At 36.9% G+C, this 16,714-nt stretch overlaps 1 protein-coding gene across 1 annotated transcript in view; it reads left to right on the top strand.

The window, feature by feature from the left end:
- Window positions 1-580: 580 nt before the first annotated feature.
- LOC121372620 (src substrate protein p85-like) overlaps window positions 581-16,714 on the top strand; it is a 37,758-nt gene continuing 21,624 nt past the window's right edge. Inside the window, exons 1-4 of the mRNA XM_041499044.1 lie at window positions 581-704; window positions 14,892-15,036; window positions 15,208-15,281; window positions 16,072-16,201. Coding sequence (XP_041354978.1) covers window positions 14,950-15,036; window positions 15,208-15,281; window positions 16,072-16,201 — 291 coding nt within the window. The 5' untranslated portion in view covers window positions 581-704; window positions 14,892-14,949. The remainder of the gene's footprint in view (window positions 705-14,891; window positions 15,037-15,207; window positions 15,282-16,071; window positions 16,202-16,714) is intronic.

The following is a 16,714-nucleotide window of genomic DNA, read 5'->3' as shown; positions in this document are numbered from 1 at the left end:
TGGCCCTTTTATTTAGGAGATACAAAAGTGTTTTAAGCCCGGTGGGGGCCATGTATTACTTAGCCAGTACTCGCAGAATACATGTTTCTTTCACATGTTAATCTGACCTCCAACCTACTTGCATCACTCCTTTGCCACCTTACACCCCCATTCCACTTTCTGTCACCATTTAACAGACCTTTTTTTTTAATTACAAATAGTTTTTTAATTACAAATAGTTTTTTAATAAATGATTAAGAAATTTTTGACATAAATATATAAACTGTACATTTTTACATGAAAAGCTTTTCATGCTAACACAAAACTAAAGTTATTTGTTGTTGAAAAATCTTTATATAAAATGAAGCAAACTGGGTTTTTTTTCCTTTTTAATTTTTTTTTTTTTTTTTTAATTTTTTTTTTACATTAGCTCAAGTTGCTTAGTGATGCAAAAAGTAATTAAAAATTAATAATTTTATGTTTTAAGTGTATTTAGATATAGTATTTGAAATATTCTTTTAAAAAAAGCAAACGTCCCTAACGATTATGCTACTTTAAGATCGTATTAGTTTTACATTTTATCCAATCCCTGAAAAGGAAGGAATTGTTGCTGGTATGCTGTCATGTGACTCATCCGGAAGTAGTTCGGGAGGAGGAAGTAGAAGAGAGTTCTTGTTTTTGCGAATGCAGATTACTCGGATACCAGAGTTGCATTATTCTAACGGGTAATTTACAGTATTTACCGATATGAATACCGAAGAATATTCAATCACTAATTTTATTGCTTATTATTGTTTTTGCTCGATTACAACTGGCAATAAATCTGAGAGTCGGACAGACACATGACTGCTTCCGTATGATTGCGTATCCGATTCCTCTACCATCCCCTCGCCGGTCTCAGCCACAGCCCACAGGCATAACGTACAATCTACACATTTGTAGATACGTATCCAAAAGCTTACCGCCCTGTGTATATAGACACGTCGTTTTTGTAGATCAAATATAATTCACTATTACTAATAGAGGAGTGATATCTGGCCTCAGACCACAATTAATTTCGCTATATGTTTCTATATAGCCTTAGTGGCTATAACATTTTTATTAATATCAGCAGGCCCGTGAAGTTTTGTATGTACCTTTGCCTGCATGGGGGACACATACCCTGAAAAGGACAACCCCTGTTGTCCAGCTCTTTCTCCCAGCATATTGCTTTAAACAGACACACCCTCTAAACCAGGCCGGAGTACACCCATTTTACACAAAAAGCACTACTTTTGCATGGGCCGGAATTACCACAAACAAGTCTTCAATGTCAGCAAGTTACACATGTTTACAAACTACATGCTATCCCCTGTCACTTCAGTCAAACAGTTGCCACTTCATAGCTGTCTGCCATGAAATAATCACAGTCAAACAGCAGACTACTTGCGCGGTGAAACTTCCGGATTTTGGACAACCAAATGGGAAGATAACTGTAATCTGAGGCCTATCAGTCCATTTTTTCCCCTAAAAACTGGCCCACACTAATGCATTCCAATGATATACATATTAAAGCAATGCTCGGTAAGTATCGGTATGTCACCTTTAAACTGAGAGTATACAGAGGCTGTGTTAAAACACCTACCACAGTGCCTTGCCATGGCCAATTTTAGCAATGGAAACTTGAGGGACACCAACTTCAAAATGTAATAACTTTATCAAATTTTGGAATTTCTTCATACAATGAGCAGCTATTTTTTCTTCTACATATGTTCTATCTGCACAGTGTTGTCTTGGAAAGATTTTGAAATATTTAAAGGAAAAAAAATGAATCATTAGATTTTACTTCATTTTTAATTAAATATTAAACTTAAATTTAAATTTTTGAAAAACAAAAAAATCTAAAACTGTAAAATTTTGCATTTTAGATATGATAAGTGGAGGCTTAGTAAAGATATGGTGACTGAATTCATGATACATTATTAGAAATGTGTCAGAGGGATGGTGAAAGTCACAAAATTGGGGCCATTTGCAACAAATGTTTACACACTAATTTCAGGGAAAATTAGACATGATAGGCCTCATATTCAATTTTGACCTGCTGTATTTACTTAATCTACATCATTTACTGTATTAGACATGTAGCCACTTTGTAAAAGGCAAAACAGTCCATATAAATGCATATTAATATGAATATGCCCTACAGATATTACTTAGGTATACACCATAATATTTTTTTGTTGTTGACAACTTTGAAAATGAAGATTTTGTTACAAAATGCTGATATAAATCCTACCAAGAGGTACTTGCACCATATTTTTCAGTTTCCAGTGATAACTGTTAACAAGTGTAGTCATGTGCCAGTGTCTGGGATACCTCAGTGTAGTATTTCTTGATTGGAAGGATGTTTGTAGTAATGACCACTGAATATGGATTATGGATTATTCTGCCATATGTATTACAAGCCAAATGTTAACCTTTTTGGCACATTTTCTGCAATAAACTTGACAAGTATACCAGCATCTGATTACTGAACACAATAAATACATTCAGACAGCATAGAATATTAGCCTATTAGATTTTCTAAGGATAAAAGACCATTTTTGAAAAATGACTGAAGTGTGTAATTTACATAAATGTAGGTGAAATGTATTATTAAGAGTACTTAATCTTGTTAAAAACTGTATACTATTTATTTAAAGTGTTTAATTACATTTAGTAGTGATATATTCATTATATTTAGATCTTCTGTCCAATTGCAATAATTGAGAACTCATTAAAATTCAATATGTAAAAAAAATTAAAATCACAATATTGACTAACAAAATCCAACTTTTGCTCTTTTTTACCAAATTATTAGCTCAAAACTGTTAAAAAATATTGCAACAACCTGTAGTAACATCAGAGGTCATTTTATGCTATTTTGGAGGATACTGAAATTTAAAAGTTGAAAATCTTAATTTTAATTTTTAATAAATTAAAAAAAAATGTTTTTTAATTTAATAAAATATTTAGAAAATAAATAAATTAGTTTTCATATTCCTTGTGGTATGCACAATCAGTCTGTGTAATTTCACCTCTCTGGTTATAATACTTTCATCAGAATCAAGCATTTAACCGGTGTAATGTGTGAACTATATCAGGCCTCAGACCACAATTAATTTCGCTATATGTTTCTATATAGCCTTAGTGGCTATAACATTTTTATTAATATCAGCAGGCCCGTGAAGTTTTGTATGTACCTTTGCCTGCATGGGGGACACATACCCTGAAAAGGACAACCCCTGTTGTCCAGCTCTTTCTCCCAGCATATTGCTTTAAACAGACACACCCTCTAAACCAGGCCGGAGTACACCCATTTTACACAAAAAGCACTACTTTTGCATGGGCCGGAATTACCACAAACAAGTCTTCAATGTCAGCAAGTTACACATGTTTACAAACTACATGCTATCCCCTGTCACTTCAGTCAAACAGTTGCCACTTCATAGCTGTCTGCCATGAAATAATCACAGTCAAACAGCAGACTACTTGCGCGGTGAAACTTCCGGATTTTGGACAACCAAATGGGAAGATAACTATAATCTGAGGCCATCTGCGTAAAATACGTTTGTCTACCGTATTATCGTATATAGACACATCGTTTTTGTAGATCAAATTTAATTCACTAACTATTACTAATAGAGGAGTGATCTCTGCGTAAAATACCGTGTACCATCAATGTCGGGTGTATTGGATATATATCAGAGAGAGAGAGAGAGAGAGAGCGAGTGAGTTCTGCAGCCCCCACCTTCTAGTTAAAACTCTGCTTTTGTGTAATCAATTCAGTTAATGACCTACAACCACCCACCCACCCCTCTGGGAGCACTTGGGCTATTTTATTGATGATAACTGTTAATTAAATGAAGAAAACGGTGAACAACTATGGAAATCAATATCAATTTATTTACGTACATAATTCTATACACGTACATAATTCTATACAGAAACAATATATACAATATATTTATATCTATATACATATATACACACACGAAGCATAACAGTATTTAATTAATGTTATTTAAATTATTTACACGGTTAATAACTTGCAGCCTGACACGAAAAACCCAGTAGAAAAACCTTTTTAAAAGGTAAAAAAAAGGTACTGGGAAACATGTTCTCTCATCGAATGCTGGACAAGTATAGCTTGACAGATTAAAGCTCACAATTGTAATTAAAGATATGGTTTAAACAATATTTATTCCCGGTTGCTACACCTCAGTATTCATTTCATCAAACACAATACATACCTGTAGATCTATACCTATATCTATATTTATATCTATATATTTATATCTATATCTATATACATATATACACACACGAAGCATAACAGTATTTAATTAAAGTTATTTAAATTATTTACAAGGTTAATAATAGGGGTGCAACGATACGGTCAAAACCGTATTGCGATATAAGAAACTGTATTGCAATATGTATTGCAATATAATTGATATTATTTATGGGTTGGGTTTTTTTTAATGAAAATAGAAGGCATAACTTTTTAATGATCTTTATTAGTTTCAGCTGTCAGGCTAAATGTTTTAGGCCATATTTTTATTTTTTAACACAATACTAGTCTACTAGAACACTGGCGTGACGGTGTCAAACTATTGATGATGATGATGATAACTAATTTAACGTGTCCATATACCACTATGGTTTCGAACACGCCCATCCCGAGTCCGACCTCCGATAAGATCGGTGGCCTGACTTGGGATGGAGGTGGGGGGGGGGATGAAAATGGGCAGAATTTTGAAAATAGCAATTAGTAAAAAAGTTAATAGAATAAAAAAAAAAAAAAAAAGGGTTACAATCCAAAAATAAAAAAGAATTGACTGCTCGGCCGAATATTTATATAATTTGGAGCATTTTAGAAGGAAAGTCCAAAATTAAATAAGAGAAAGAAGAGAGGATTGGACTATTTAATAATATTTTAAAAAAAAAAGAAGTAATTTCGACATAAAATTTTGAACGCAGATCTAAAAGTTTAAAGTCCGATCGATATGTCCACGCGAGTGGCCTCGTTAAGGCCGTTTGGGTGCACAGCTTAAAGGGACGAGATAGGTTGCATCCCGTCAAGAAAACCCCTAGATTGACAGTCGATAGACGTTGAAGGTGTACTGCTGTGCTGAAATACAGATCTTGAGAAGCCGGATCTGTCTGAACGAGAGAGAGTATCAGACTAGGGTATAGTCCAGTCGTCATGGGTTGATATAGTGGTGCGGACGGGCCCGACTCCGGAGGATACGAGATGGTATCACTATAAAGCAAGGTAAAGTCTAGAAAAAGAGTAGATGGGGCCGACCCCGCTTCCTATTTCTTCTTAGAGTAGGGCGGTCAATCTTCCAGTACTGCTAGGACAGGCTTGGACATGTAGAGACTAAAGCGAACAACCGTGGCGTTCTGCAGAGTGGCCGTCATGCGAGTCACGAAAAAAACCTGTCGACAGTCAGACGGAGAAATGACGTGGAAGCAAGGAATCTCGCTAAAAAAGAATCCAACCTGGTGGTGCAGGCTGTCGAAATGAGAAGCGTTCCAGCGTTCAATCAATTCCAATGGCCGCATACATTCCAGTAGAAAATTTCATTTCGCTGACAAAAACAACGAAATGAGGGACCCCCCAAGTCGAGCACACGAAAGCACGTGCAGTGTGCACAAGCGAAACAAACACGTCTTACCGCGTGGAGCTCCAGACTGTGAATGGTCAAACTATTCATAAATTGTCACATTCGGAAATCCTTACTATCGGGCTTTTCCGTTACTGCTTGCTTAACACGGAAATGTACGTATTGAGTCACAATGTTTCGCCAGATCGACCGAACCAGAGCCGAGGTTATTAGCCGAGGTATTTTGAACGATCGGCCGAAGTATTCCGAGTTCAGTGAAAAACAGCGAAGTGTGATTCTCATTTGTTGGTTTATTTCTTTGAAGATGATAGCCGTAGCCGTATTCCAACGTAAATGAACAACGAATGATAATGTGTAAGTAACAAAACATTTATTTGTAATTATCGTTAACTGGTTATTTTCACTGGACTTTTGACACGTTTTGTTTAGAAGTTAGAACCAAGTATAACCAACCTATCACTTCGTATGCCAACAAGTAAGCCGACTACGCTTGACGTGATTGTTACATTTCCTGTCATCACCAATTAATAAAATGATGTGGTTTTTGTTTGTTTGTTTGCCTATTTCAAATCAAGTAAGTTACAAGGAAAAAAAATCGCGGTATGCAAAACTGTACCGCGGTTCGTATCGAGCTGATCAATTATCGCGGTATACCGGTATACCGGTTTATCGTTGCAGCACTAGTTAATAACTTGCAGCCCGACACGAAAAACCCAGTAGAAAAACCTTTTTAAAAGGTAAAAAAAAGTACTGGGAAACATGTTCTCTCGTCGAATGCTGGACAAGTATAGCTTGAGAGATTAAAGCTCCCAATTGTAAACCTAGAAGTTAATTAAAGATATGGTTTAAACAATATTTATTCCCAGTTGCTACACCTCAGTATTCATTTCATCAAACACAATACATACCTGTAGATCTATACCTATATTTATATCTATATACATATACATACTTTTAGACCTTTATATCTATATATTTATATTTATATCTATATCTATATCTATATCTATATCTATATCTATATCTATATATATATATATATATACATACACACACGTAGCATTTAAATTGAAGATATACCAGTATGTCTTTATTTATAACTCTCGATCTATTAACTGGAAACATAGTTTTACAAGTATAAGCAAATTCTCGGGATTCCACAGGTGGCACAAGTACGTCTTCATGATGGGAAACAGATCCATCTTGTCGGATGTACACTAAAAAATAAAAAAATAAACGGCAGTATATTTGGCAGAAACATTGGATTTCGGTCAACAATCGGGGGGAAAATGTCTTGTTTTATGTGTTTGTAAGGATGTTAAATCTTCACGTGTTCTTCATCGCCAAATATATGTTTATTAAATTAAAACTGTTTATTTAATGGAATTTTTTTATTTGACATAATTATAATATATTTCATTTCAGTTCATTACATCAAATTCTGTAATTAACAAGCATTAACATTGCAACTTTCAGTGAAACCTAATATTATTTAACTTCTATACTTAACTCGGGTTATTTTCCATTTTCTGCCGGACAGTTCAGTATTTCGTATGACCACTACACCTCCTGAATACTCAAGTCAGTCAGTCCTCTTCACAGTGTGAATGTACAAATTAGAAAGCAGTACGTGATGAGGTACAGTGTTAGTGATCACACACAGCTCTTGATAAGCATATTACGAATATGGCTCCTTTCTCAAGGAAACAGAGAGTTGTGATGTTTCACACTTACATGCACTCATACGCTTGCTTCCTAAGCTTGCCCTGTCAAGTTAATTACACTGAGAACAGAACCAATTAGTCTTCCTAGGCACATACATAATGGTGTACTATAGTACTTACACCAGATGATGATGATAACTAGTTTAACGTGCCCATATACCACTAGGGTTTCGAACACGCCCATCCCGACCTCCGATAAGATGGAGGACTAAGAACGGATAACATCCCTAATGGAATGATGGAGGATGTTAAGCAATTTCAGCCTAGTGTTGTTATTGTACAGTTAGGGGAAAATGACATTTCTGGGAGCAGTTCACCAAAAGATATATTTGATAAATTGTGCGCAGTAGAACAATCGTTCAAACGACTCGAGTTGAAGAAGTATATTTTGTAGAGATTAGCAGACGAGGAAACTTTAAGAAATCTCCCGGGCTTACCTCAAGAGCGTATTGTAAGCAGAGAAATTCCATCAACAGACACCTCAGGAAAAAGTTTGGAAAACGTGTGATTGGTCTGAACATCCAATACCCGGCCGAGTTCCACAAAGATGGCGTTCATTTCAATAAGAAAGGAACCAGAAAGTACTTTTTTAAATTACGGAGAGTGTTTGCGGGTTTCTGAGTGACTTGAAATTACGTATAATTTTGTTTTAACAATAAAGTAATATTTTAAATATCAGAATATATTTACACATTTTTATACGGTGTCATCACGAACGCATTGAGTATTATACAAAATATATATTTATTACCTTTAATGTTAATGATTTTCCCACCATATCTAAGTATATAAAATACAAGACCGCCCTGTGTAGGAACGACCTGTATAGAGCAGACCTGTCAACCTTTAGTCAAGGGAAAGCAGGAGGTGTGTGTTAAAAAAGCAGGAGAGTTTGTCAAAAAACAGGAGATTTTTTAACTTCACACAATTTAACCCAAAATCGCATGGTTGTTGTAAACATTATTACAATAAGTTATATGAACACTACATAATGTCATATATACTTGTTAACCGTAGATCTTGGCTTTAATTTTTTTTTTAATTAATTAATTATTATTTTTTTTTTTTTAAATGTGTGTATATATTTCTTTTCAAAGTTTAAAAATGTTAAGAACATTAATTAGTACATTTACGGCATTACACTTACAGGTTACTTTACATCATCATTTGTGGCTAGTGTACCCAAGACAAATTTATATAAATCTTATAAATTAATATTCAGTTTTTACTATAATAAGGAACAGTGGCATGGTACTTATTTAAAATCATTATAATGATGCAATAAACATTGTATTTCCATTAATCATAAGTAAAACCTCATTATGGACATTGTGTGAAATATACCGGAATTATACCCATTTCCGTGGATAACTTTATATCAAACACAACATTTATTAATTGTAAAAAAAAAAATCTATTTAAGTATACCCTTGTTACCAAAATTTTACTGCACAAACATACAAACTTAACTGACACAAGTATGTTTATATAGTTAATTGGTCTTTTCTTTGTCTTGCTGTGACATGTGATTTTAACATTGTGTCAACCCTGGGCCAGAGTCTGGCACTTCAAATCCGTCATAGTTACTTCCCTTATGTTATTTTGGCAAAAGGGGATTGATTTTTTTTTTATGCTTACAAAAATGTCATTTAACAGGAGAAATTGTCTCCTGCACAGGTTGTCAGGAGATTTGATCAAATACCAGGAGACTCCTGCCGAATCCAGGAGGGTTGACAGGTCTGATAGAGCCGTTTAATACTCACACACGCACACGTTGTACATATAAACATATATTTTATTGAGTATTATCCACAATATACATATGTTTTCTTTATTATTACTGACTCTCACCCCCCCCCCCCCCCCCCCCCATAACTCGGTACACGTGTAGACAAACAACAACTCATAACCATTCACTGCAGCGTATACTATAGACCGTCCTGTGCAGAACCGTGCTGTGTAGGAACGTCCTGTACAGAGCCGTCGTCACTATATTAATTATTTTTTTGTTATATATATATATATATACACGTTATTTATTGATTATTATCTTTATTATTACTGACTCTCCACCCACCCACCCCCATATCTTAGTACACGTGTAGACAAACGACTGGTAACTGGTCACTGCAGCATATACTATAGACCGTCCTGTGGAAGACCGCCCTGTGCAGAGCCGGTAAGATTTTGGCTCCTTATGCATTTGTACACTTGTAGATTGTAGTCCATCACAGGGTGTCTTAAATGGGGCAAGCGATCTAATATTGTTTTGGAAAAAATTAGACCTATACCCCTCTATTATCAAAAGCTCTAAAGACTAACCCTAACCCTAAAATTTAATAATGCTGAGGCTAAAATTAAGGTATCACTAAACAGATGTAATCTGCCATTGAAACCCATGTTAAATTGCTGAACTTCAAATAAAGATTGCCAATATAACGGGTTCTCGTTGGCATTAACAACATATACCATTGCAAACATACATTATATAAGCATTTATTTTCACTCCAAAATTGAGAACATTTCCGTCTCAATTTTTTGCATCTGGCTGTAATACCGGTCCGAACAGGTGGTTCATTAACTGATTCACTCCGGCTGTCTCTTGCGCTATATACCCATGTCCCAAAAGGTCAATGCACAATATTACAAAATAGCATGGGCAAAATACAGCCAGATGGTTTACCATTAAACATACATATTGTTTTAATTCTTCACCATTTCCTAGATGTGAATATATGAACCATAACTTGTGTCAGTTTAACAATTAGGAATTATAGTGGACCGTTATGAATGAACTTTCACCTGGAAGTGATCTGTGTAGTGAGACCTAACCCTAACCATTGAAAAGGGGGTGGGGGGGAGACTTCCGAATGTTACAACATTCAGGCCTACGCAGTGGCCTACTCTTTCTGATTAGTAGCAAGGGATTTTTTTATATGTACAGACAGGATAGTACATGTATTAGGAACGAGAAATTCCCCACCGATCCTGACTCATACCCCAATATTTTGTGATTTTTGTGTAATAAAATGATTATGGTCTACAGAATAAAATTGAGGAAATATTTTTTTAAGAGCACTACTCCTAACATTCTAATTATAAGCGCACAGTTTTAGGAGCACTGGGGAATAAGTTTGGAGCACTGGTGAATATTCATAGGGGCATCCATAAAGTACATAGTTTTTACGTTCCTGGAAGGGGGGGGGGGGGGGGGGTCATGTACAAAATGTGTACAGGAAGGAGTGTTTACTGAAAACATACATACATTGTGTTCTAATATTCAAAACATTATTATTTATTATTTAGGACTTTACAGTGACCTCTGATGTAAAGACTTGGCAGTTGCCAACTGTTGGAAACCTAACGTATTAACTGCAGCCTCTATCCAATTACAGTTCAGACATATTCATCCCTGGCCCAGTCTCTGGCATGGCTAGTGGCTGTGTCTTGGACAGAATAACAATTGGTTAATTAAAATTTCTGGGGTCCTCTCAATCTGTTGCTTACTGTAGTTAACTAAATTAAAAAAATTACAACAGTGTTTAAAATTTAGAAGATAAATAAAAAATATTTTATTAATACCCCAAACAATAACCCATAAAATGGTAAAGAATTATCATTCAAAACTGAAAATAACGAGGCCACCTAAATTTAAAAATTTGGTGAGAGATGCTATCTTTAAGTACACCTCGCTTTGTTGATATCTGTAGTTTTATCATTTGAAACTAAAAGTAGTTCAGTAATATCAAAAGAAATCACTTTGAAAAGAGTCCCAAATCATTATTTGCAAATTACTAATTTTAGCACTCAGATACCAGGCAACTGTTTTAGGCTATTTCAAACATTTCCGAGTGAAAGAATTTTGAACTGGTAAAGGGAGCAATTTTGACTAAAGATTAAATATACTCTTCAAAAAAAAAAACGCAAAAGGGTACAAATGGGTTATAACTCCGATTTTATGTTTCCTACCGGTTCATGCTTTGTGAATATAAGGTCATTGCATGTCCCAAACACATTCCCACGGTTACATTCGATAAAACGCAGCTACTGTACAATAAAGTTCCAAAATGTGAATATTCGCAAAAACGCAGCCACGTGCAAACCATGTCACCACTGCACGTGCGTTGTCTGCACATGCAACATGAACACTGACAGTATAAAAGTGCAGGGTGTTCGCTTGCCTGGCCTCTGTATCTGGCCGACAGTTGACAATCCAGGACATGCCACATCTCAGTGAACCGCAGAGAAACAATGCCATCGGCCGACTAGACGCAGGCGAATCCACAACGGCCGTTGCCAGGGCATTCCATGTGTCCCCAAGCACCATCTCCAGACTGTGGGACCGTTACCAGCAACATGGATCAACACATGACCTCCCTAGATCTGGTCGACCACGGGTCACTATCCCTGGGCAGGACCGCTACATCCGGGTACGCCACCTTCGGGAACGATTGACTACTGCCACCTCCACAGCCGCAGCAATACCAGGTTTGCGCAGGATATCCGACCAGACCGTACGGAACCGCCTACGTGAGGTAGGAATTCGTGCCAGACGTCCAGTTCGAGGTGTCATCTTAACACCACAACACCGTCGACTCCGACTGCAGTGGTGCCAGATTCATCGACAATGGCCTCAACTGCGATGGAGACGGGTGTGGTTCAGTGACGAGTCCCGATTTCTGCTCTGACGTCATGATGGAAGATGTCGCGTGTATAGGCGTCGTGGTGAACGTTATGCGGCAAACTGCGTGCAGGAAGTGGACAGATTCGGCGGGGGTAGTGTCATGGTGTGGGCAGCCATCTCACACACTGGCAGAACTGACCTGGTCCACGTGCAGGGCAACCTGAATGCACAGGGCTACATTGACCAGATCCTCCGGCCACACATCGTTCCAGTTATGGCCAACGCAGTGTTCCAACATGACAACGCCAGGCCTCACACAGCACGTCTCACAACGGCTTTCCTACAGAACAACAACATTAATGTCCTTCCTTGGCCATCGATATCACCGGATTTGAACCCAATTGAGCATCTATGGGACGAGTTGGACCGACACCTCCGACAGCGACAACCACAACCCCAGACCCTGCCCGAGCTGGCAGCAGCCTTGCAGGCCGAGTGGGCCACCATCCCCCGGGACGTCATCCGTACTCTGGTTGCTTCAATGGGCAGGCGGTGCCAGGCAGTTGTCAACACACGCGGAGGCCACACCCGGTATTGACTCCAGATGACCTTGACCTTGGTGGTGTGTCCTATCACTTACTCACAATGGACTAGAGTGAATTGTGAACAATCCTGCAACATTTGGTAATTATCGGACTCACCATTCAATAATGAAATCAATTCTCCAAATGTTACGACAATGTGGTTTTGCGTTTCTTCTTTTGAAGAGTATATATTCCGTAATAAAGATGGAAAAAACCCTGTTTGTAAACAAATTATGGGGGGACCAAAACATCTCCCCGCACCCCCCGCATGCTCCCAACTCCGATGCCCCAGATCATCAATGAATATTATAGTAGTTAATTGTAGGCTATAGAATAATATATTGATTATGGTTCTACCAGTACTTCTTAATAATTAATTTGTTATTTGATATTAATGATATAAAAGATCACAATACAAACCTGAGTAAATACAAGTTTATTAAAAACAAAGCTTCCACGATCATCAGAATGACAGTAACTGTAACAGTTCTCTCCTTCGCCTTCTACGATGATCACATGATGCCGAATTATAATATTAGCCAATCGTTGAAAAGTACATGTATCACAACTTTCCAGACATTGACGTGATGATCAGATTGTATGTAGACATTACTGTTCAGGCTTTGCGTTAAATTAAAGTAAATGTAACAATGCCACGTGCATTGTCTTACACTTGTTTTTAAACTAAAGATCTTTAAAATCGTGAACGTGTTTAAAAGTCGACTTGCAAATGGAGCCATGTAGAAAATACGGCCTATTTGTAAGAAACGCCTTGAACCGCGTTGCCGTGATGTTGTAGTCGCTTGGCATTATTTAGTTTTCAGTTATCATTAACGCTTATCAGACGAGAATCCCAATAAAACCGATTAAACCAGTATACATAATTATAATTTTGTTCAAACTGAGTTGATATCCTATTTAAACTTAACCATTTAAAAAATATGTTCAGCAAAAGCTGTTTCTTTTCAGCCATAACGCATTAGGCCAAAGTGACATATTTTTCTCAGAATTGGTGATTTCACCAGACCAAGCATTATGATTCTGTTGTGAATCACGTGCAGATTAACAAATGTTGGGTCACTTGGTTATAACTTAAGACTACAAATTTCATAGTATGCATCAATGCAGTGGCAACTTTCCAACTGCAAAACTAGTTATTTTGTTTAGTCGCACACGTGCGACTTGGTAGTAATTTTTGGTCGCACTCATGACAAATCCAGTCGCATATGCGACCAGTTGGTCGAGAACTTTGAGCACTGATAAGAAGTCACAAGATTCCAGTATGATAAAGGCCACATTTTAGTCTATTCTGGCTTTATCAAAATATGGTAAAGCGATCAGTTTAGGATCGATCCACATCAGTTTGCCCATTATGTTATTTCTTGTTCAAGCCAGTGCACCATGACTAGTATATCAAAGGATTGTGGTATGTGCTATCCTGTCTGTGGGATGGTGCATATAAAAGATCCCTTGCTACTAATGAAAAATGTAGCAGGTTTTCTCTCTAAGCTGTTGAGTGTGTTGTTAAATAAAACATTTCCTTCCTTCTCTCTAAGATGTATCGGAATTGCCAAATGTTTGACATCCAGTAGCTAATAATTAATGAATCGGTGTGCTCTAGTGGTGTTAAGACAAAACAAACTTTCATAAAAATATCTGGCTGACCAAAACCAAAATGACCAAAAATAGTTCCATGTTGCAAAAAAAATTTATTCTGAAAAATTATTTTATATGATAAATTGATCACTACAACACTAAATGTTTTTGGGTGTGTGTGTAGAGGTAAAGTGCTTATGTGATGCCAGGTCAGTCTAGAATTGATCTCCATTGATGGGCCCATTTAGCTACTTCTTGTTTCATCCATTGCTTCACAACTGGTGTAACAAACACTGTAGTATGTACCATCCTGTCTGTGGGATGTTGCTTATAAAAAAACACCTTGTTATTAATCGGAACGAGTAGACCATTGCATGGCGGAAGAAAGTTTTCTCTCATTATCAGTGTGGTCCTTAACTATATGTTCGATGCCATATAGCCATAATTACAATGTGTTGAGTGCATCGTTAGATAAAAAATTCCTTCCTGATCATTTTCTTGGAAATGAAAACAATTATTATATTAGGGTTTGAGCAAGTTAAAATAGGACAACTGGGTAGAAACAGTTTTATGTCACCCCTAATCCACATAAGTACATAACTTTATGTGTTTGAGTGGAAATATTCACAAGACAAGTGTTTTGAAGAAAACATATGACATCAAATATATTCCATCTTTGTTATTTTTTAAATATTTTGCATTGACTGTTTTTATTTGTTTTGTTTTTTTGCAGTGAATATTGGCAGATCTTCGAGGACTAAATCCATCAACAGAGTATCTGTGCATACACAATGTGGAAAGCTGCTGCTGGTACTAACATAAGTGTAAAACCCGTCGCTACCGAAGATGATGACTGGGAAACTGATCCAGATTTTGTGGTTAGTCATCTGAAATATTTGACAATCTGAAAATTATTTGTAAACCTACTTGGACTATCATTTGTTGTAACCTTTGGGGGAGGGAAGGATTCTTCAAACATTAATTAAAAATGTATAATAGTAGCACTGTCATCAGTAATGGTGAGTTGGTAATAGTTTATTTTATTTTAGAATGATGTCAGTGAACAAGAACAGAGATGGGGCTCTAAGACTGTGGAAGGCTCTGGACACCAAGCATCTTTAGAGTGAGTTGTATTTCTTTTTCCCAACTAGCAGGATACGAGATTCTACCATTGTAAGTTAAAATGGTGGCTCAGTTGAAAGTATTCTCACCTGAGCTGTTTGGGTTGTAAGATCAAAGGGCTTGGTGTGTGTTGGAGGTGGGACATAACCTAGTCATAAAGCTTGTGCAGTCGGTCTTGGATCGATCCCTGTTCGTACACCCATTGGGCTTTCTCGTTCCAGCAAGTTCACCACGACTGATATATCAAAGACCTTGGTATGTGCTATCCTGTCTGTGGGATGATGCATATAAAAGATACCTTGCTACTAATGAAAAATGTAGCAGGTTTCCTTTCTAAAACTGTATGTCAAGATTACCAAAGGTTTGACATCCAATTGCCGATGATTAATAAATCAATGTGCTCTAGTGGTGTCATTAAATAAAACAAAGTTGAATGTTTTGGTGTTTGATGACCTGTCTGTGGGAAAGCTTACATAATAGATACCTTGCTGCTAATGGAAAAATATAGCAGGTTTTATGAGAACTACCAAATGTTAGTCAATGATTTATTTACCAAATGAATGTGTTGTAATAGTATTGTTAAACACAACAGACTTGAACCAAGAGTGGATGAATGACTGGCATCAGTATGGACCAAGTAGGGGCCCTTGACAACCCCAATAAATTAAAATTTGTTCTCTGCATTGTAATTTGTAATTTTCATCTTTAACTCTGAGATAACAAATGTATCTGCACAGTTATGAACCAGAATGAAGGCCGAATTTTGTCATGAGATATTGATATTTTTGCAGCTTAAAGTCTTTAAGACAAGATGTCAAGCAAGATGACAAGACGACAAAACAGAGTGAATTTGAAAAAGGGCCGAAAGCATCGTATGGTTATGGAGGAAAATATGGTGTTCAGAAAGACAGAATGGATCAGGTATTCACTGTTTTGAATTATGACCACCCTATAGGTTAAATCTCAATTTTTTTTTTTTTTTTTTTTTTTATTACTGTTGTGAATTTTTTAATCTGAGAATACCATGGCCAGAGGTGGATCTAGGGGGTGGGGCCCCCAGGGCCCCCCCCCCCCCCCCTAAATTTTGCAACAGGTATAATTTTGTTATATATTAATTTTCATTTTTTTACGATCCCCCTCCAAACCTCTCTCAGAATTCCCTTGGCATTCTGCCTCATGTCATTGAGGCTCCCGAAATGGATTTTCTGGATCCGCCTCTGATGGTTGTTATTAGAGGGAGTGAAATGGGGCAACCCCCTCTAAAGAAAAAAGAACATACCCTTTTAAATGCTTTTTTTGTCTTGCCAGGGAAAACTCTGTATTACTCTGCCCTGATTCCTTTCTTTCTGTCTCCTTAGTTACTGTAGTCTAGATATGCTCTAAATAGTTAGCACTGCACAGAGGTATGATGCAAGGGACTTTAGTCTAGATATG

The sequence above is a fragment of the Gigantopelta aegis genome, chromosome 4, assembly GCF_016097555.1.
Source record: "Gigantopelta aegis isolate Gae_Host chromosome 4, Gae_host_genome, whole genome shotgun sequence".
Lineage (NCBI taxonomy): Eukaryota > Metazoa > Mollusca > Gastropoda > Neomphalida > Peltospiridae > Gigantopelta > Gigantopelta aegis.
This window is presented reverse-complemented; position numbering and strand designations above follow the sequence as displayed.